The sequence below is a fragment of the Lichenostomus cassidix genome, chromosome 1Aa (assembly GCF_008360975.1).
Source record: "Lichenostomus cassidix isolate B80296 chromosome 1Aa, HeHo_3.0, whole genome shotgun sequence".
NCBI classification, from domain to species: domain Eukaryota; kingdom Metazoa; phylum Chordata; class Aves; order Passeriformes; family Meliphagidae; genus Lichenostomus; species Lichenostomus cassidix.
The window spans coordinates 53,001,782-53,023,937 of NC_139480.1; the positions used below are offsets into that span (position 1 = coordinate 53,001,782).

At 39.3% G+C, this 22,156-nt stretch overlaps 1 protein-coding gene across 5 annotated transcripts in view; it reads right to left on the minus strand.

The window, feature by feature from the left end:
- MPPED1 (metallophosphoesterase domain containing 1) overlaps window positions 1-22,156 on the minus strand; it is a 59,790-nt gene that overhangs the window by 25,502 nt on the left and 12,132 nt on the right. For all 5 annotated transcript variants that reach the window (XM_085048988.1, XM_085048987.1, XM_085048984.1 and 2 more), the window contains 3 exons: window positions 21,837-22,101; window positions 16,713-16,898; window positions 3,411-3,632 (listed from right to left, as the gene is read on the minus strand). In XM_085048988.1, the coding sequence (XP_084905114.1) occupies window positions 3,411-3,632; window positions 16,713-16,898; window positions 21,837-21,988 (560 nt within the window). In that variant the 5' untranslated portion in view covers window positions 21,989-22,101. The remainder of the gene's footprint in view (window positions 1-3,410; window positions 3,633-16,712; window positions 16,899-21,836; window positions 22,102-22,156) is intronic.

Genomic DNA, 22,156 nt, shown 5'->3' on the forward strand with positions numbered 1-22,156 from the left:
TTCCCTCCCTGGGGATATTCCAGACACCCCTGGACACAGTGCTGTGCTGTGAGCTCTGGGATGGCCCTGCTGGAGCAGGGAGGTGGCACCAGATGTGACCCACTGTGGTCCCTTCCAGCCTGAGCCATGCTGGGATTCAGGGATTCTGTGAAGCATTTTGCCTTTCTACTGCTGCCCTGCTCATCCAGATCTGGCAGCCAGGCCTGCATGGTGCACTGTGAGAAGCATCATGCCCTATGCCAAAACGAGCCATCCTTTGCATTCAGCATTGCTCTGGACACATTGAAAATCTTGCTAGTGCCAAGTTTCTCATGAAGCTTCTAACGTTTTTACACCTCTCTTCCTTACCATGTATCCTTACAATCCGTGGTCCAAGATATGGGTGTTGCAAGTATTAATTCCTAAGTAGCTGCTTTTGTGCATTGCAACTTGCATTTCAAAATGGCTGCTCCCTGCTCAATGATAATACTTGTGTAATTAACAATTAAGACAGTTAAATTTTCGTTAGTGAGTAGAGGCTCAATCTGGCACTTGAATTCTTGCCCTTGGAGCCCAGGAGAGTTAGAGCATTGGTGTCTGAGACAAAACACTGTCCCATTTCGTCTATGCAATTAAAAATAACCACTTAGTTTTAGATAATAATAGAGGACAAAATACCAAGTGCTATTAAAAATATTTAACCACACACAAGTGGTACATATTTAAAAGACCTTAGAGACTGGCATGTTATGCAAACCAATCAGGCTCTCCTGGTTTAATTTGCAACTAAAACATTTTAAATAGGAGTAAAATCCAATGTCTACAGGTTATATATAAAAATGCAGATGGCTACAGGCAAACGACACCAAGTTAATACTGCTTGGCATTCACTCAGACCTTACTCCAGTGTTCTCACAGTACTTTGCAACGATTAATTAACCTCTTTTATGAATGAGGGATCTCTCTAGCTTCTAATTATTTCTACAAAGGGTGATGTAAGACAGAAGGTCAGTGCTGTAACCGGAAATGGAAAGGCAGGATCTGGGGCCCCAGTTTATTCATCTCCAGATAGCTCCCCTTCTCATTAAATAGTCATCTAAGGACAGCACACAAAAGTTCTTTAATTAAACAAATCCATTCAAAAAGCTAGGTGCATATTTTCAAGGCAGAAAATAATTTAAGGATACCAGAGAAGCAACTGCATGAAATTTAACTTTTTTACTGAGTTCTGAGATCTAAAAGAACTTTCAATTTTGAAGTCTTGACTATGTTCATAAATGTCTTTTAAAGGACTAGCTTCATAATGCAAGGTCAAAAAGAAAAAGATTCACCATGTAAAGTTCAGCAAATTTCAGTATTTTTTTAGAAATTACATTACTATGATGTAGAAAGAGACTGAGATTGATTTCCCAGAGAGGGTGTGACAAATCTCTCCTTTTAGGGTGAATGAAGTAGAAACAGAAATGCCAAAGAACAGTAGTGCTCAGTAGGCACAGGAGTGTACAACAGCCTGAAATCTAGCAAACAGCTAGCAGATAGATTAATGAAGGGCTGTTATTGTTACTGTTGATGTTTCCACGGTACAGGTCATCAACTGGCATGGAAACGTCATCACTGAATGGCAACTAAAAAGACCAGTTTGGCTGGAAAACTTTCACCAAGACTTTCTCCCATATGGAGAAAGCAAGTATCTTCAGGAGACCTTGCAGCTTCCTGGACCATAAGGGGGTGGGAGATGAGTTAGCAACACTGTGAAACACGGAGTGTGGAAGTGTAGCTATAACCTGGAGTTGCATAAAAGATGGAAAGCAGTATTTTTACTTGAAGAATAGGTCATGGCAGATAGCTCAGACAACTTGTGCAGAGTGGCAGGATCTGATTTTACAGAAACATTATTTATGGGTTAGTGGGTGGACAAGAGTTTTCTCAACAGGTTTTTACAGATCTAATCACACACATAGAGTTCAAATGGTTCTCTTTAGCCTCTATGTAATGCTACTTTATAGAAAGTGTTTTGCTTTAATTTAATCACTCAAGACTTCCACGTCACTTTTGGTACTTTAATGCCTGGAAAATTATTACTGACACTGGAAATATGGTGCCTGGTTACAAACACTGCAGTGAAGATAGGAGGTTGCCAGACATTCTGTAAACAGAGTATAATTACAGTACTTGCAGTTGAACATCAAAATGGGAAAAGATGCCAAGTGGCATTTCTCAGAAGTTAATATTGGGACTGATACCATCTAACATCTTCCCAAATAATGTGGAAAATTAAGTAAACTGCACGTTGACTGCAGGCACTATACATGAGAGGAAGATGAACTACAACACAGCAGGTGGGTAGGTTGAAAAACTCCAGAAAGATCTGGAGATGTAAGAGGGAGAGAGAGAAGGGTGCATTTTAGAGGGAAACTAACCTAGACAAATGTAGAATAATAAGCTTAGACAAAATTAACACCCATCTCAAGTAACCAAATGGGAAAAAGCCAGTTTTCATTAAAAAAAAAAAATCCAAGAGATTTCACAGTTTATTCACACTGAAAGATCACATTGGGGTATATGCATCAGGTTTGACAACTTGTTTGCTACATTTCAGCCTGACGTGATTTTAAAAGGAAGAATAATATATTCCCTTAAAAACCTGCCTTTTATAATACATTTTTACTTATTTTAAACATATACCAAATGCTCACGAAAGACCAAATTTACAGGCCTGTTATGAGAAATAACAAACAGCAATATAACATTAGGGAGAGACTCAGAAGCAGCACAGACAAGGTCCTGGGTGGAAGTCAGGAAGCCAAAGTCCACTTGCCTCCAATATTGTAAAGGGGTTCTAAGTGTTCACTGTGCAGTAAAGCAAAATCCATGAAATATTAAGCTGCCACTCATTTGTTGACTTTAGTTTAGAAGCTCAGCTAGACCTTGGGGAAAGCTATTGCTTTATAAAAGAAAGTAAGATTCTGAGGGATGTTAAATAAAAGACCTTCATAGATGCTGAAACAAGCTCGCTGTATTAAATGACTGCTGTACACACTAATGAACCTCAAATATGATCTGCAGGATGGAAATTATCAAAAGAATGTACCCTTGCAATAAAATTGATTAGATAAACTCATCAAGTACAGAAAACATATTTTATGACACAAAAGCCCCCTACATGGACTGTTAGGCAACAGCTCCTGGCTGAGAGCTTGAAGAGCACACCATCTTTTTCCCCATCATTATTTGGTTAAGCATACCCGCAGTACAGTACATTATTTTGTCACAGGAATGATTCATTACAAGAAAATATAAAAAACTTTATCGAAGTGAGTATTACTTTTCTTCCTAACGCAGCAATCCAAATACAGCTGATGCAGACAAAATGGCTGATGTGACAGCAATCAACAATATTTTGTTTTATGTATGCTTAAAAACCTGCTTACCAAGGGGAGCCATATATTCTGAATCCCCTCACCGTCACTTCAGAGTCTTGAAGATAGATGCAGTTTGTTAGAAGAGACTGTACATTTTCATAGCTCTCTGGCTTCAGCTTAGAAACAGAGGGGAAATAGTAAAAGTCCTGCTTGATTAAGTCAGCCATGAATTCCTGGTCAAAGGTCAATTCATGATTTCCTGCTATCACAATCTTGTATTCATAGGGCAGGCTACCTAAAACAGTGAAAAACAAACAAATTACTTGTTTTATGGAAAATCTGATAAAAGAAAACAGAGAGACAAACTGTTATCGATTCCTATAATATGCTCACATATTTGAAACAATTGAGCCTACCCTACTGCATGTTATTGTAATTCCTTGTGATTTCAGGTAAATGACATTACTGCCTTTTGCATGGCACACTATGATTTAGCATGCTTAGCATTAATGTGTTGAAATTACTTTCAACTCATCAACCTTAAAAACCAGTCTGCAGACTTCTGCTCTACTATTTACTTCTAGTTAATTGCCATTTGTGCTGCAAGTATCATTTACTGTGACAGTGATGATAACTCTTTGACAGAAATTAGGGTTCAAAGAAGATCAGCCGTAATGCTTCATAAAATCATGTCAGCTCTCTTCTCCCAGAGCTGAGGTTTTTGTCAGCCTGTACTGACGAGGTCTAACACTCAGAACTTGGGTCAGCCAGAGGGGTCTTTGCCCTGACATTAATACCAAGCCTTCAAGCAAGGCAGGGATTTGGTTTAGCTGTCAAAAATCCACATTCCACAGTGAAATCTCGCCGTTTGCCTCTATCCCATGGCTTTTTTTCCTGCTCCATTTTCTCAGTGACTTCCTCAGATCCATGGACTATAATTTAAAGTGACTCATATTCAAGAATATTTTACAACCCGTATTTAGTGAAAAACCTTAGAACAACCTCCTGATGAAGGCAAGCATATATATGCCCACACACGTGGGCTCTTCCTGAGAGCAGCACTGAAACAGAAACTTTCCACCTGACTCCACATTTGGTTATTCACTGGATTCTGCCCCTGAGAGCCAGCACTGCCTGTCTCAAAGAGCCCAGTAAAAACCTTCTCTGTACATCTGGGAGGAAACAAAGACAGAATGTGCAAATCTGCATTCATTAGCTCTGTTTCTGCACTGTTAATTTGTATCAGGATGAAGCCGGTCAGAGGAGGAGATTGGGACCAGAAAGAAACGTTTTACTGAAAATTAAACCCACCTTGCATAACAGCAGTCTTGTGGGGTTTTAATTTTAGAAATGCGTCGTTGATAACATAGAAATCCTTAGCAATAGCCCAAACTTAACCTAGAGCTAGGCTATTTAGAGAATGCAAAAAACCAGTTAATATGTGATGGCAAAAGTTGACATGAGTAGGACTTCAGAATAAAATGCAACAGTGTGACTCAGAGTTAGGGAAACAGAAGACAGAATAGTGGCAGCCTAAGGGGGATGACAGAGGGCTGAACTTTGCCAAATGAAGACATCAGTGATTCTGAAGTACAAGTTTCAGACACCTGTTAACACCTCTATTAGGAAAGCTGATTGTACAGGTTCCACTCTTGCCTATGGACCAAATACATACGTGTCTTTAGAATATTTACCAACAACTCTTTCCAGATATTTATAATTACATGTTAAATGTTGACGATTCAATGATTTGCCTGAAAGATTTCTCCTTTTTGCTTCTGAAACACTTAGCATTTTGCAGATGTGTACCCCAACTGTGCAGGTGTGTACACACATACACACAATTTTAAAGTATTATTTACATGCTGCAATATGTGTTAAGGGCATCTATAGGCCTTAAAGGAATAAAGAAAGCCTGTATGCCACAATATTGTTACCAACTCCATTTCTATTCTGTTTGGTAAATCTTTTCCAGCTCATCTGATCCATCCATCTAGCAGCCAAGAACCTGTATGAGCTGGTTATAGTTGTTGCTTCCACTAATGTATTTATGTCATGTTGCTGTCTGTGGGTGTTACTTAGGCAAATTAGCAAATTACTCTAAATGTACAGTTACATTTATTATAGTGGCGGCCAGAAGCACTGCTGTAGTTACAGGTCTGTCAGCTTTTCAATTAACAACTGTGTTTTTGATGAGTATGCAGCTCAGTTGTTTGGTTTTTTCCTTCATTTCACACCAGGCAATGGCAAAACTATTTCCCTTTCTTAGTCTCCTCAGTTATACTCTTTACCCTTTAAATCATAATTTTTGACTAACAAGGTATTTTCTGCTGCTTGTTCATAAATTTAACAATACTTTGTTCAAACCTTGCTCCTTAGAAAACTTTAGAACGTGCTTTGTTTTTTAGTCCAAGTGCTCTTGAAGTACAAAGTCAGACCTAGGTATAAATCTTTGAAATCCTGTTCCTGCCTGGGCACTGCTGTCATGAAGTTCTGTGAGAGGAACAGATTTCTGCACAATTTGGAGCCCTTGGCCAGGAGCCAGACATCCCCAAGAGCACATGAAACAGTTTTTGTTACATGGTGTTGTGGCTGTGCTCCTACACATAACCCTAGAGCAAACTTTTCCATTTTTTACCCCAACAGCTCTTGATGGCAGATAATTCAAACACTTCCAGGTTAATCCGTTATTCCCACACCTACACCTAGGATGGAGTAACTTCACCCAAGAAGAGTCTGCAGTGAGTCTTTGTGGCCATGGCAGCCAAGCACACCCTGGTCTGGGCTAGTTACATCTTTCTCCTCCATCCAGCACTTGTGAGGCCTCCTCTGGAGTGTGGTATCCAATTGTGGGCTGTTCAGTGAAAGAAAAACTCCTGACAAACTGAGGCAAGTCCATTAGAGAGCTGCCAAGGGGGTTGGGACAAGGGGAGAGAGTGAGATCCTAGTCTCTTCACAACCAAAGAAGATGCAGGGCAGTCCCTACCTGGTCTGCAACTACGTGAGCTCAGGCGAAAGACATAATCAAGTCCTTCTCAGAGGTGTACAACAAGCAGCAACAGACTCAAGTGGGAATATGCTACGAGGAAAGGATTTGGCCATCAGGATGGTAAGAAAGTGCAATCAGGGCCCTGAGCAGCTGGGAAATCTCATCCCTTGAAGACACTGAGAGTTCACCTGGCCGAGGTGTGAGCAGCCTGCTCTGTAACCACACCTGCTTGGAGGAGGAGGCTGCACTCAGTGCCCTCCAGAGGTCTCCTCCATCCTGCCTGCTTCTACAGCTTCCTGCCAATCCACACCAGAAAACAAGAATTCTGAAGAGCCTGCAGTGCTAAAAGAAATCAAAACCTCATTCTGTATTGTGATTGCAATGGAACAAATCTCTGGCAGACAGGCAATTTAACAGGACTAGAGAGTATGTTCCATTAACTTTGGTGTGAGTTTCTCTTACCATTCATTTAGCAGAGGAGTAGGACTAAATCCCCAACTGATAACCAATTAACATTTGATGCTAGCATATGGCTTTGCTGGTGGGCAGGTAGCAAACTTGGTATTAATACAGAAGCTCTGTGTATACAATGATATTAAAGAAAATTTATGGCTGTCACAGGAATTCTGCACACATATCCAGGACAAAATTAATTCCCCAGAAAAAAAATTAAGGCAGGAAGCATGTGAGAAACAGATCTGCCCTTCAGGAGTGCCAAGAAACACATGCAAGAACATATGCTACAGGAGTCAAAGATGTAATTTCAAACAAAAAAAAAAAAGAAAAAAAAAAAAAAAGAAAAGTCATGAATCTGGGGGGAACTTATATTTTTTTGTCTGATCTCTTCTTTTGACCAGCCAAAACAAGACAAGTGTTTTTGTCCAAAGTCCAGAGATCCTCCTGTTCTTGGCACCTGAGAAGATTCTGCTAAAATATGCCTCTAATCTGGACATAAACTGCAACTAGAATTGGTTGGAAAAATTTTACCTAAATATTTTTCTGTATTAAAATACCACTTGGATGGAATGGGATATATTTGGAAATTCACACAGTCCTTCTGACATTACCAAGGAAACAAAATGAAGCAAAATATCCATTTAAAATATTTTGGGGTGAATAAAAATTTAATTTCTAGGCAAAATTTCACTTTTTTTCTAAAGCGAAGGGTTTTTTTCCCCTCGCATAATGTTTAACTTGCAAAAACCTAAAATTATTTTCCTCCATAATCAACCTCAATCCACTTCATCCTATTTGGATTTGGAATCAACGGAAACATTTACAAATCAAAATTCCTGTCAGAAACACACTGGCTCAAATTCAGCCCTGGGCTTCAGAGCTTTCTCTTTCAGGCCATGTTCAACTTTTGCCTTCTGCCAATTTGGAATGGGAAGCCACCATCGACTCTGTCAGCCTCTGTCTTAATGTGGGATAAGAGACTTCTCCCATGCTTTTCCTCCTTCCCTGCAATATGGTTCCTCATCTTTCCTGCCTTGTTTTCCCCTTTTCATTTTGTAATATCCTCTTGTGTGCAGTAAAATACTGGAGACATGTTATCTTCCCCTTAATTTAGCAGTTTTAGCAAAAGATACCTTTTTTCTTAGGGAAAACCCAAAACTTACAGAAGTACAATGCTTCTGTATGCTTGTCACTCGATATCTATCTGAAACTGCCCAACACATTCAAAACACATTTACTATATCCAGCAGAGGAGTAAAGACCCCTCAAAGGGAATGAAGTTCCCTTGAATTTCCTGGAAGTGTCTAAGGTGACTAATGGCCAGTCTGAAGGAGAGGTTTCAAAGGAATGAGGCAGCTTGGAACCCACAGCAGGTCTACAAGACAAGATCCAAGCAGTCAGGCAGCAGTGGCTCTGCTCCCAGAACACCCCATCACACAAAAAACTTGGCCCTAAATTTCCTACATCAATCTGATTTCCTATTATTTGAGATTATTTTACTATCAAAAAGCCCAGGATGTCCTGTTTAACTTATAGCCAGATGTATTACAGACTTCTTCACTACATCCATGGAGGTTTTGTCAGGTTAGAGCAAACCTTCCCCAGAAAGTTTCTTAGCCTTCATTTGTTCAGGATAAGAACATGACAGCAGTTCTGGTAATATAATATGTATAGGAACACATATATTCTTTAGCTAGGAACATCTTTGTTTATTCCTTTCATTACTGCAGATTACTAATTAAGAAAATCAACCGAACATCTAATTTTTGCATGTTTATGCACCAATTACAAAATTATTGCGGCAATTTTTAACTTCCAAACTCCAGTAGGTTCCTTTTATGGGGAACATAATTTTTACAAAATAACTTGAAGTGCTGGGGAAGCATTACTTGAACTCCAGGCTGCATAATGCAGCCTGCTGAGAAACATTGTCTGTTTGCTATTTCTCTGCAGCTGAGCTTGTCTAAAGTGGAATTCTGTGTGCTTAAGGGTTCATCCTGTTCTATCAGCAACCCAGTAAACCAGACCAATACTGCAAATAATTCAAGAGCAAATTTGTGATGCCCAGGCTCCAGGCTCCCCTTGCACTAAGAGTCAGGCATCTTTATCAACCTTGGACTTCCTCTGAAGCTCACGATTGTTATCAACTCCCAACTTTGCCAAGCTAACTGCAAACTCGCACAGGCAGATGTGCTTTGCTTCTCTCCTGGTATTGTACTGAGCAGGATTTTTAGTATTCATTAAAAGGAGTGACAATCATGTAAGTGCCCACTTAATGCTTCTTCCCTCTCATTTCAACCTTTTAGAACACAGCAGTGAGTGATACAGTGGAAAGACTGCATAACTGTCTCAGATTGCTTTTTAGCATCTTTTTGACAGTTCTGTGTTTAAACACTGGGGCTGATGTCTGGGAAATTCACATTAACATACTTTTTGTATGGTGTGTAATCTGGAATAATACTGTAAATGAACACTCCCTCCAAAGTCATCTGTAACCTTCCATCTCCAGCCATTCTTGCATTGAAAAAGCCAGTAATTACACCAAACACTAAAACAGCAAACACATAAAACACTGCTCACGTTTGTAAAACAGGATTCCTTACAACAGACAAAGGCAAATCAAACTAAAAAGTACCTGATAATAGTCCAACTTAGGCTCTTTGGTATACTGTGTTTTATACACACCCACACACATACCATAATTGGTCCAAATTACTTCTAAAGGAAAAGTGTCTTCCTTTTACCCTGATTTATTTAATTACCCTGTAATTATGCAGAACCAACCCAAAGCATAACTAGGCCATTAGAGTAGCTGCAGTGAGACAAGACAAAAGGTTACACAGATCTGCACCTTCTCTTCACCTGTGGACGGCAAGAGATGTCTACAAAATTGCACAGCTGCCATGTCTGCCTGAACTGAACCTTCCTGTGATGTGTCCCCTTAGATTATGGCACTTGATGGCTTAAAAGCCACCAACTACAGAAGTCACAGTATTTCCGTAAGTTGGTTTTTTGGTGGTTTTTTTTTTTTTAACTTCCTAAGATATTTATAGTCTTAAATTTTCTGAGGAGATAAATTTCTACCACAGCTGTTGTGCCCCCTGAAAATTATTCTAATTTTGGTTATAACTTGTATCTGGGGACCACGAAAGGAAAGGAGCTGGGAAAACTGAGTTAAGAAGTAACAATTAAAAAGTATTTTACACTTCCTACATGGATCTCTGTGCAGGCTGATACAGATTCCTATTCAGATCCTCAGGTCCCCCTTTCAGCATGTCCCACTTGTCACCTTCTGGAAGGGAAGACTACAAAGAGCTGTGTGTCATGTCAGCATACGAGGAGCACAGCACTAATAACCATGTTTAATGTTTGTGTACAGAGCAGCACAATAGGTGTTCAAAGGGCTGTGCTGAGAATAATCAATCCTCCAACACATTCATGTGGTAGGTGGATCAAGTATCATTTTCACAATTTCACAAGGGGGAACAATAAAGAGGCTGTCAAATCTGAAGATGACTAACTAGAATTTGGTTGCCTGTCTTCCTCAGGCTCTTTCAAATACCTCTGCCAGAGGCAATGCCAGTTCCCAGAATCACATCCCAAGACCTTTCCAGCTCTGTGGCTGTCCTCTGCACTTCTGGGCCACACTGCCTTCCTAAAGTTACCCTTGTCTGCTAGTCTGGGATAAGACTGTGTATTTTTACTCACATGCTCATTTGAGGGGTCAGGGCTCAGTATTTATGAAACCACAGACTCAGAATCCTGAAGTTTGGCTACTTTCCAGTCCATTAGTGGAAAGAAGCAAGCTCAGGATGCCCCAGAAGCACGCATGTGTTTGGAAGGAGGAAGTGAAGGAGAAATGCTTTAGCATCTATCACCTCTACAGCTTCTCACCACTGGCATAGGAGGTGTATGTGAAAAATATTTGCTTTGGATCATCTTTCCAACACAGGAATGTAACTTAAATATTCCTGAGACTCACAGAAGTCAGTTTAATATTCTGAAGTTCCTAGGACATCCCAGCTCCCTAGAACTGGAGAAATACTGGGAGAGTTTGTTGCAGTGCACCTTTCTGGATGTACAAATGCATCTGAGCCACCATACATTTAAGAAATGCAATAAAAACCAACACTTTTTTTAGTATGCTCAGTATTTTAAAACTGACATCTGTTCTAAATCCCTACACAGCTCAATGTTTTTCACTGCATTTCCAAAGCCATTCTTTTGTAAATAGATAATTAGTGCTTAAATACTTCTTTCAAGGGGTTTCTACATTAACATAAAAACAGTGTAATTACTGATGGTCAAAATGGCATGACTGCAATATATAAATTCTAATCCCTTTTGCTTCTCTGAAGCTGATTTTTTCTCATCTTCAACATGATTTTAATCTCTTTTAAATGTATTATTGTACTTAAAAATATAAATTACCTGATAAGAGAGGAAGAAAAATAATTACCATCATTTTGCAAAGCTGAGCAGTAAAGCAAAAGTAAAGCTAAGCCTAGTGACCATAAGCTTCTCTGAAGACCTTTTATCAAGAACTTAAAGGTAGAGATGATATTTATTGACAAAAATTATCTGATTCTGTCTAAAGAATCTAATACTAGAGGATTAGATCTAATACAATCTAATTCTAGAAACAGGTAGTTCTAGTAATGCTAGTTATGACAGTTGGTAAGTCATCTTCACTCTAAAATATTTTTTAGTCTGAAATAAAAATATTATCCTTTGTGCTGAGTTTGCCTAGGTCAACTCCTGAAGTGCATGTCAAATAGTGTGATCCTTTTTTGTGCATGTGTGTGTACAACATGCATGTAATAACATTTTCAGGAAAATACTCTGAAGAGCTAATTATTGTTTTCCACTCCGACTCCAAGCCACCTTCTATTTTTTTATTTCCAATTTACCTTGAACTCGAATTTCAAAAAGAAAGTCTGTCTTAGAAAAATTGGAAAATCTCAGGCAAACACACTGAAACAATATATATTATAAAATGTGTTAGTTTAAGTAATCTTTCCAATCCGTGCAGAGAAGAGAGTTCTCTGAGAAAATATGGAAGTATGTGTTGCAGCTTATATCACAGATCAGCTACTTAGTTAAATTTCCAGGAAAGTAACCCACAAGCTCAAAATGACAGTGGGTCCTGGAGCTTACACAATTTGGAAATGATATTACAGGCTTGAGCAAAGGGAATTATGTGAGCAAGTGAGCCAAGCAGGCTATTTCCAGTGCCAGCAATATGGGAGATAAAAAACAGAGATGGTTTTGGAGTTCTTATTTGACGAGTGTACTAAGGCATATGTCTTTGTATTTGTCCTGTAACACATTTGACTGATATGCAGGTAGGGAGTAAGTAACAAAAATAATAATGAAAAAGCTGCAGACAAGGAGAGGCTGCAGTGCATAGTGAACATGATACATCTTATCATATCAAACACCTTATCTGGCCCTGATTAAACAGACTCAGAACAGTTTGGCCTCAAAGGAGTCTTTAGAGATCCTGCAGTCTAACCTCTCTTTCCATGGACAGGGCATTTTTCACTGGATCAGGTTGCTCAAATCCCCATCCACCTTTACTTGGAACATTTTCGATGATGAGAAATCCTAAATCTTTCTGCGCATCCTATTCTATCTCACCCACTTCCCTGTAAACACTTATTTCCTTATATCCAATCTAAACCTACCCTCTTTCAGATTAAAGCTGCTTTCCCCTCTCCTTTAACTACAGACCCTGATTAAAAAAAAAATCTTCCTTCATCTTTCTAGTAAGCCCTCTTTAGGTATTGGAAGTTCTCTTCTCCAGGCTGAAGAACCCCAACTCTCGTGCTCCAGCCCTCTGATCATTTTCATGACCCTCTTCTGTTTTAACAGGTCCATGTATGTAGAAACAATTCCCCCAGACTGTTTTTGTCTGCTGGAAGTGTTATCATTAAAATCCCCTAAACATGCTGCAAAATTAGCATATGTTTGAAGTCATACCCTTCATTCTTATAGATCATTAGAAAGTTTCACTGGCTTCTTGGCCTTCTGTTCAGTCCTGCCATAATGTGTTCTTCTTTGAACTTCTTTTTTTTTTTCCCCTGATTCTCCAAAACTGAATTTTTAAATTTGGAAGAAAAATACAGTAAGAGAACAAACTAGATTAAAAAAAAAAAGGGGGAAAGTTGAAATATGAAAACAGGAGAAAGGTCAGTTCAGAAAAAAAAGAAGGGAGGACAATGAGCAGGTTGGCATCATTCGTATGTTTTGTAAATTGACCATTCATCCCTTCCTCCTTTATTTTTCTAAGTTTCCCTGAAAAATGTTAGCAAAATAGAAACCTCACTTGCAAAAGTGCATCATGATATTTCATGACTGGGCAACAAGAGGACAGATGAAAGAGAACATACATTTATGCAGAATAATTCAAGTGCTGGAAAAAGTACACAAACTATAGATACAGTGACGGGTTCCGAACTAGGTATTACTATTCAGGAAAGAGTTCACAGAATTGTATTAGGAAATTTTATGACAATGCCATCTTGTTGTTCTGTTAAAAACAGAATAATCTACAACAATGGGAAGGAAAAGAGATCTAGGAAATTTCATTATGCCAGGGAATAAATCTGTAGTGTTCTCAGAACATGTGCAGTTCTGGTCTCACTGTTTTTAAAAGGATATGGAACAAAGAGGTACAAAGAGTGACACAGATGATACAGGACTTCTGAACAATCTTCAGCCTGAAAAATATGTTAAGGGCAGATTCAGAAAAAGCCTAAAAATTCTTGAGTAGAATAAAGAATGATAATTTTCACTTGTCTCTTCCAGTATTAGGAAATACCAAATAAAACTAGTAGGTGACAGGTTCAAAATAAGCCCAGTTCATCACACCATGCCCATCATATTCTGGAACTCTGATGCAAAACTGTGTCTTGTGCTCAAACTTTGCACAGATCCAAAAGGCAGTTTAAAAACTCAGAGAAGAAAAATCCATATCTTAAATAAAAAATAATGCTCTGTCTGTCAAGCCTCTGGACTGCCTACCAGAGAAGGCTGAGAAAATAAGCACATCCAGTGATCATCAACATTTTATCTCTTCCCCAGAGTTAGAAAACAACCCAGCCCTAGGAAAACCTCAACTCTCTGCCTGAGAAGGGGCTTAGAGAAAAAGACATATGGGAGAAAACAGTTAATTACCAGAAAGAACATACTGAAGTAGAGGGCTTTAGGGGTCAGAAGCACAAAACTTGGTGACTAAAGGGAAGACAAAACAGAGCACCTGGGCTGCCAGCCCCAGCCAGGGACAACACTGGGACGGCAAGCAGCATCATCCAAGCTGGAACAGCCTTGCTGGGTACCCATGGACAGGCAGAAAGAGAGAACAGATTTTAGGGAATGACTCATCAAGCCACTGTGCCTCTATTAGCACAACACTTGAGCATGTGCTTGATAGAACCATAAGGCCCATGGTAGTTAATGATGGTAATGTAAAATAAATTTACCATCAGACGGGCGCAGAAGTTTTATGTGAAGCATAAAGATGAAATCTGAACTTGCTGAAGGGCAAGTTCATGTGAAAAGATGAAACAGAGACAGACCAGAGTGGCACAGACCCAAGAGGGTATGACAGAACAGAAAATTTAAAGGTGGGAATCAATGCTGCACATAAAGACATGGAGCAAAAGCAGCAGCAGGATTTGTATCTGGTGCTTGAGGGGAAGCTGAGATCAAGGGAAGTTGTACCAAACCTAGTGTTTCTTCCAAAGCATAAAGTTGTAATCTAATGACAGCAGGAGACATGGATTAGAGAAAGAACAAAATCAGTGGGAAAGTGAGCCCTGTGCATGAAGGAATAAACAGGGAAATCTGGCAACAACAAGGAAAGATGTCAGTGGAGGGAAAGTCAGTGCCAGAGTCTGTCAGTTACTTTCGCAAGAAACAAGTGAAATATTAAGGAAGAAGGAGAAGGTTGGGTTGGCTGTGGAGCTGATAATGGAAGGTACTGGAAGTAGCTATCTAGAAAAATCAAGACTGTTGGAGACTCATGCCTTCAACAATAAAATGGGAAACCAGCAAAACCATATGAAATTCCTTTTCAATGGGAACACTTTTAACCATTCTGCCATTTACTACAGATTTTGCAAACACTCAAGATACTCAAGAGTTGATAAACTGCTCATTTAAAACAAGCAAACAAAAACTTTATTAAAAATTTAAGTTGAATCTTCCCTTTATTTTAAATTGCCAAGAAACTAAACAAAAACCTTTTAACTTGCTAACTGTATACATCTCAAAAGATGCTCTTGCAAAAATACAACTCAAAGCACCAAGATCACCTTTTCCCAAACACACATTACCATGAAATTGGAAGCATGCCTGAAAAGTCAGAAAATGAAGCCTTTTTTTTTGGAATAAAAATGATGAAGAGACCATCATAGAAATGCCTTGGGAAATGTCCCCACCACTCTGAGACGATTTCAGCTTGCAGACATCTTCAGAACTCTGTACAGCTGCGACCAGCAGGGAGGCAGATGGAGAACTGGAGACAAAAACAGTGCAGCAAGCCATGTGCACAGCCCCATCCTTGCTCACCAGCAATATCCCAAAGCACTTCTCTTCCCACACCAGCAGATAAATGAAATGAGGATTATTTAGAAGGGGTAACCATATGGTTTGAATGATTTGTAAATGCTAGTTTCAGTACATTACTATAATACACGGTAGAGACCTACAAAATAGGGTCAAAACTTGCTGGTTTATAACCAACCTGCTCCATTTGGGTGCAGAAACAGAGTTGATGGCTCTATATCAATGTATTATTCCATGTGCTGTTCCTACCTTTAGAGTCACAGAAAAACACAATTGTTCCATGTGGGGCATATTATTGGGTTCCTGAGCTCAAATAAATATTTATCAGCCTTGCTGATAATTATTTGCTAGTAAATATTCGTTTAAGTTGTGAAGTCCTGGCTTTCTTTTTGAAATTCCATTTCAGCCTACATGCATCTGTCTGCTTTGTGCCTTCCTAGTGCGGAATGCTGCAATATGGAGAAAAAAAAAAAAAGACAGGGAAAAAATGCAAAAATATCAACTACGGGAAAGAAAATCAACATAAACTTGAAATCCGTTACCCTTAAACTGTGTCCTTTCTCTCTCCAACGCCTTCATTCCCTCTCACCTTTCTTTTGATAATGAAATTTCAGAATCCAGAAGCCACTTTTATTCTAAATTAAGGTATCTGCAATGCTGCAGGAACAGCACTGATGAGGGTTTTTGTCTGGATACAGTGCATGCTTTCCAATTTTCACTGTCATTTTTTTTTTTAGCATATACAAAACATTGCAGAAGCACATGTAAATCATCACTCTCTTGCCCAGTGGAACAGAATTTCAGTTACCAATGCCAACAGTTGCCTACAGAAGGCATCTACATCTGGTCTGCTACATCCAAGGCAGCAACCACAGGCACACACGGTTTGCTTTGTTTAGAATTCATCTCTGTGCCGCAGCTGAGCCTCAGATATTAAAAAAACCCAAACCTATGAGCCCTCTGGGGTTAAACAGACGAATGTTTTCAGTCACAACAACTTTTTCGGGGAGGCAGCAAAGCCGTAACAATGTATGGAAGAGGTTTTATGTAAATCATTAAAGGCCTAGTGACTTGAATTGTTGCTAGCACCAAGAAGCTGCTTAATGTATACTTGAGAGTGTGAAGGCAGAACAGATGAATAGTCTCACAAATCCTATTTGCTCAGTTGGAAAAATGCAAAAATATTTGTTGAAACTAACGAGAGAAAAATCTGATTCCTGCTCGCTGCCATTCAAATTTAAAAGTCAAATTAATATTCATGATTTCTGAGCTCATGGTGGTTTTTACTGGGAGGCAGAAGGGGCAGACACAATCAGTAAACAAATTTACTTTCAAATCCACCCAGAATTCAATACCTACCTAGCCACTCGTTGAATTTTTTTACTTCACTAGGAAGTCCCAGCTCAGTAAAATCACCAGCATGTATTAACACATCTCCATATGGCATTTGGATGGGATCAGTTCTTGAGTGAGTATCAGAAATACAGACAAATCGTGTATATCCTGGAGGCTTCGGAGCGTCATGGGGCACCGGATCAACCCTGTAGGAAATGCATCATAACAAGGTTATGAAGTATTTACGCACTTCTTGGCGTCTGCTTTGCAATTCTAATACTACTTTTTACCTTTACAAAAGATTACAGAGCCTTCTAAATCTGCCTGATGGCAGGATTTATTAAAACAAACCTAACACTAATGGGAGGTGTAAAAATTCTTGATGTTCACATCACAACATTTTCAGTATTTGTTGGGTGGATAGATTAATTTAAAGAGATTAAGGAAAAGAGATTGGACTATAGCAGTAACTCTGACAAAAATACTTACAAATAAATCAAAGGCATTGGCAGTTTCAAAGGAATAGTACTATCCCATTTCATTGTTCAAATATGATTACACTGTACACAGGGAAAAGATTTATTTTAGATACATAAATACATTTAAATGCGCTTTTTTTTTCCTAATTATAACTTCTTTTCTGCAAGTTACACAATTCCAGCAAATTTAATTAACACATTTTGGAGATATGTTTCAGTGTGCTAATGCAAAGCAACATAAAAACTCTCCTAACAGCTGTAAATGTACATTAAAGCCTGACTATTGTGAGGACAAAGTGATGACTTTCTGGGCTTAATTACACTAAATGAAATCCGATGCTGTGAGGGGTGTGGCTGCATTGTTCAGAACCCAATCTCTACATTCAAAACCAAGGAAACTACAAGATCTGACCCAGTTTGATGAGACTAACTTCTGATTTACAAGAGGAAATCACAGAACACCTCTCTGCTATAGGAGGAATATTCGTTTTCAAATCCATCTTTTTAACCTCAATCCATATTTTGTTCAAATACATAGAAGCAAATGTATCTATATGCAGTTATACTGTATCTGCTATTCCAGTTAGGGAATTGTGGTGGAATAAAATCAAAAAGCCAGAGATGCAAGAGTTATATTTGTGTCACTAGAAGCCAGAGAGATATACAGAATTGTTATGAACTATTTTACTTTTACAACATTTATTTTGAAAGGACAAATAAAATTAGTTTTGTTCACTGTTGCAGTATACAGTACATATTTCTGTCCCTTGCTGGTTGTGCTTCAGTTCAGAGCCTGCTTTTACATAAACAAACTCTGAAAAAAAATTATAGAGATATTCGCTATTAATAACACTACTTCTGTTTACTTGGTAAATTTTCACAAAGCACTCGATTGCTTAAAAGACATAAGATAATAATCTTTAATCACTCAATCTTTTCTCTGTGTCAAAAAATGCTATGAAATTTATAGGCGGATAAACTGAGGTGGTTTTGACAACTTCACAGGATTAGTGAGAGGGTGAGGAATAAATCCAAAACATTGAAATCTTGTTAAATACAGAAAAAGGTCTTAGCATTTCCTACGATGTAACCACAAACCCAGAGTATGAACCAATTCTTTTGTACCCATCTCTCCCACACCTTTGTAGGAAGAAGAAATATTAGGGTTTTTACAGAAATACTGGAGGAGCAGCCTTTTAGTACAAACACCTTCTAGCTGTCTTCCTGAAGCTCCAGGTTTTGAGCAGAAAGTAGCTCAATATGAGCTGAGGAGTAAACCCAGCTGTGGTCAATCCTTTCAGGGGCAAATGTAAGCAAGGATGTAGTGGGAACCCCAAAACTTGCGTGGCAAAGTGCAGTGCTTGGACTCTGGGCAGCTGGAAACACCCCGTGCAGGGCACATGGAGAAAGGCAGATGAAGGAAAAGAATTGAGATGCTAAAAATGCTGCTGTTCTGGGGGAGAGCTGCACAGGATGAGCTGCAGGGGAGGCAGCAGGGGTGTAAAGGAATGTGGGTGGTGAGTGGTGGGGTTTAGCCTGGGCAGGGAGGATTTGCCATCAGGTGTGAGCAGTGTGAAGGATAATGCACTCCATTCACTAAATGAACCGGGATGGGTGGATAAAAATGATCAGGAGCTGATCCTTCCTATCCTTGTAGCTGTTCAAGCTAAAAGGATTAAACATCAGTCCAGTACACAGAATTATTACTCTCCCTGCCCAGCACTTCCCAAAGTGAGGTACAGATGGCATTACTAAGCCAGCTTTAAATCATGGATACTACCCTGGCAAACATAAGGACATGGGCTGGTCTAAAATACCACTTTTTGACTTTTCATGGTAGGGTAGCCATCAAAGCAAGTACTGCTTCTCCTTCAGAAATCTTTCAAAGCTCAGCACAGCAGTTAGTTGTGTGTTAGGGAGCAGTGTGCATTTTACATGGGAAGCTGTATGGGAAAAACAGCAGACTTACCATGGCAACCCCCTGCAGCCCATAATGCACATGCTTTGGATGGGGATGGGGAAGGTGTGCACAGCATTTTCCTGGTTGCTGAGGTACGTATAACTTTTTAATTCTGTGCAATAGGCCAGAGAATTTTCGTGGGAAAAGGGCAGCAATTAAAAAAAAACAAAACAAAACAAAAAAAACCCCAACCAAATAAATGAGATGCAGATTTCTCATGTTGAAGTGATATGCACACGCTGAGACCATATATAGGTAAAAACATATGTCAAGTTTCGCAAACACATCGAAGTTGTATTACTGGAAATAATTTCTGAAGGCTCAATCCCCATATTCTTGTGTAACGCATTCCCACAGCAGCTGTCACACCAACACCCAATGCACAGCTTGCAGCACGAGCAGAGGAATACAGATCTGCTGATTATTTTCGTGCAAATGCTTTTGTTTTTCTTTAGATCAGGAGGAAAACTCGCAGGGAAACTGAAAAGCAAAGTTGGAACATCTCAGAGCAAAAATACATCTAGAGGTCAGTTTATACACTAGATTTCAGTACTTCAGGAAGGAGAGACAGGCACTTTCCAGAAATGACTGATGGACTGAAAACACCGGCAGAATTTACCACCCTTCTTGTCAGAGGCAACCCAGTCATCTCTCAGGCATGCCAGACTGCGACAGGTCTAGAAAGGGCTGTCAGCATCTGATGGGAGCTAAAAGAGCTGCAAACCTGCACGGAGCACCAAGGAAGAGCTGCAAGACTGAATCCAGGAGAAAAGGAGCACACAACCCTCTTCCCGCCGTGGTTAAAACAGTTGACTGTGAGTTCAGATGTTAACAGGTCTATGTGAAATGTTTATGATTGCCTACAACATCACTAATGGAGCTATTCTGAACCATGCACAAAGCCTTCACCTCCCTGAAGTTAAGGACAAAACTTGCATGCACAGAAGCAGGGCTAAGATTTCACCCACAACAATCGTGTGAATAAAAGGTGCTTTTGTCACTCTTTTTATGTCTCCTTTTCCCTTCTTTGTTACTATTCTATTCAGTGGTAGGAAGAAAAAGCAATCCTGCTGGTATTCAGAAACATTATTTACTATTTCTGTACAAAGAGAAGGAATAGGTCAGATTGTGGTACATGTTTCAATTGATTTGGCCTGTTTTTCTATTTGCACAAGCTCCTTCAATGGTGTTAATCATTCATGAGAGATTGCTAAACTCTTCTGAGGAACTGTTTTCTCAGGATAGCTTATTTTCAACTTCTTGCTCAGGTGCTGAGTTTCTATCATGTAGTTGACTGTCTAAGCCTCCAGTAACATGATTTCATACTGGTTAGAAGTTTAAACAGCATATTGTTGAGAACCAAGTGAATACTAATAAATAACTTATTTTTAGCCCAGTAAAAAACATTCAGCTTTTAAGACCAAGAAACAAATTCCTGCATGCCCAGGAGCTGTAGGAATATTCACAAAGAATAGCTAAGCCTCAACAAATCAGGCAACCTGCATTTGGCATTTTCATTTGTAAAAGTATTTCTGAACCCACATTTGTTTGTTTGTACTTTTTCTACCATTTGCCAGCTCTATAAACAAAAGATGTTTCCCAGTGCTAACACTCAACCCATTTTACTGTTTGCATTTCAGTAGGATCTAAAAAAACCCAACACAGACCATAATACACTGCCCCCAAATACTGAGTGTTTGCTCACCATCTTGATATACATGTTAGTCATCAGATTTTTTTTTTTTATAATCTAATTTATGCTAGAGAAGCATTCACTAAACAGACACACAGCATTCAACCAGTCGTAAGTGCTGAGGTTTTTAACTGCAGAAAACATGACCTATGTTTTTAAGTTATCAAATCATATTAAATACCAAAAATGTCAACAAGGTGACAATTTGTTCAGTCTTCCTAAAGGAAAAGGGTTCCCTTTAAAAAATGAAAACCAGCCATCTGATCTAAAGATAAGGCTGCTTCTCTCTTTAATAAACACAATAAAATGGTGCAGACACTTTTATTCGCTATAAAAATATTTTACTGTAGAATTTTATACTTAATTTATTTGTAATAGCTTTGCTGTTGTGCTCTTCCTTCTGGCTTTAAACTTTATGGCAGGTTTCATTTTGTAATTATAATTCTCCACTTTACGTTACAAGTAAATCATCTAGAGCAGTTAATTTTACTGATGTTGTCATTATATAAGAAGTCAGAAACAAACACATTATTTTAATTACTCTTTAAGCGCTTGGCATTTTCGGCACATTGGTGTGAAAGTAAGTTGTCGGATGGGTGCCCACAGTATTTCACGTATTGATATGATTTTTCCCTTGTTTGCAGCTGTGATATAACTAACCCAACAGAATGTGTGCTGTGCAGACACAGGCTCTGTATTTTCAGCAGCTATGTACATCAATATGCAAGTGCACAAAGCAAACAAACATTATTAAGATTGCAGAAAGTATCATCCTCGTAGCATCTCGCGTTTTATTACCACTGCTTGTTTTTTATTTCTCTTTTTAATACCTAAGTACTGCGTATGGCACCACTGAAGCAATCTTTCTCCCATCCTTTAAAAAAGTACTTTTCAAACGGACTGATTTTGCACCATTACAGTAATTATTATTAGAAAGGCAGCAAAACAGCATTCTTTGAATCCTTTCTGACTGGCTCATCAAACACCCCACGGACGAGGCAGTAACACTTACATTTGCACATGTGGGGGCTGGAAACGTCCCTGGTTGATGTTGTAGAAGGTGAAGGCCTGTGTGGGGTTGGAGCTGTACTCATCCACCTCGATGATGAGCCGGCTGTGCTGGTGCCTCCTGGCTGCCATGATGTGCGACTGGGCGAAGGCCATGGCTGCTCTCTGGCTCCGTGCTTGGCTGCCTCAGGCCACCATCGCTGCTATCTCCCTACTTCAGGGGGGAGCACCATGACATCCCCTCAGCCAACAGCTCCCCTCCGGAACGCCTGCGGGCAGATTGGAGAGATGCAGCTGTTGGACACTTGGAATTTGCCTTGTTTC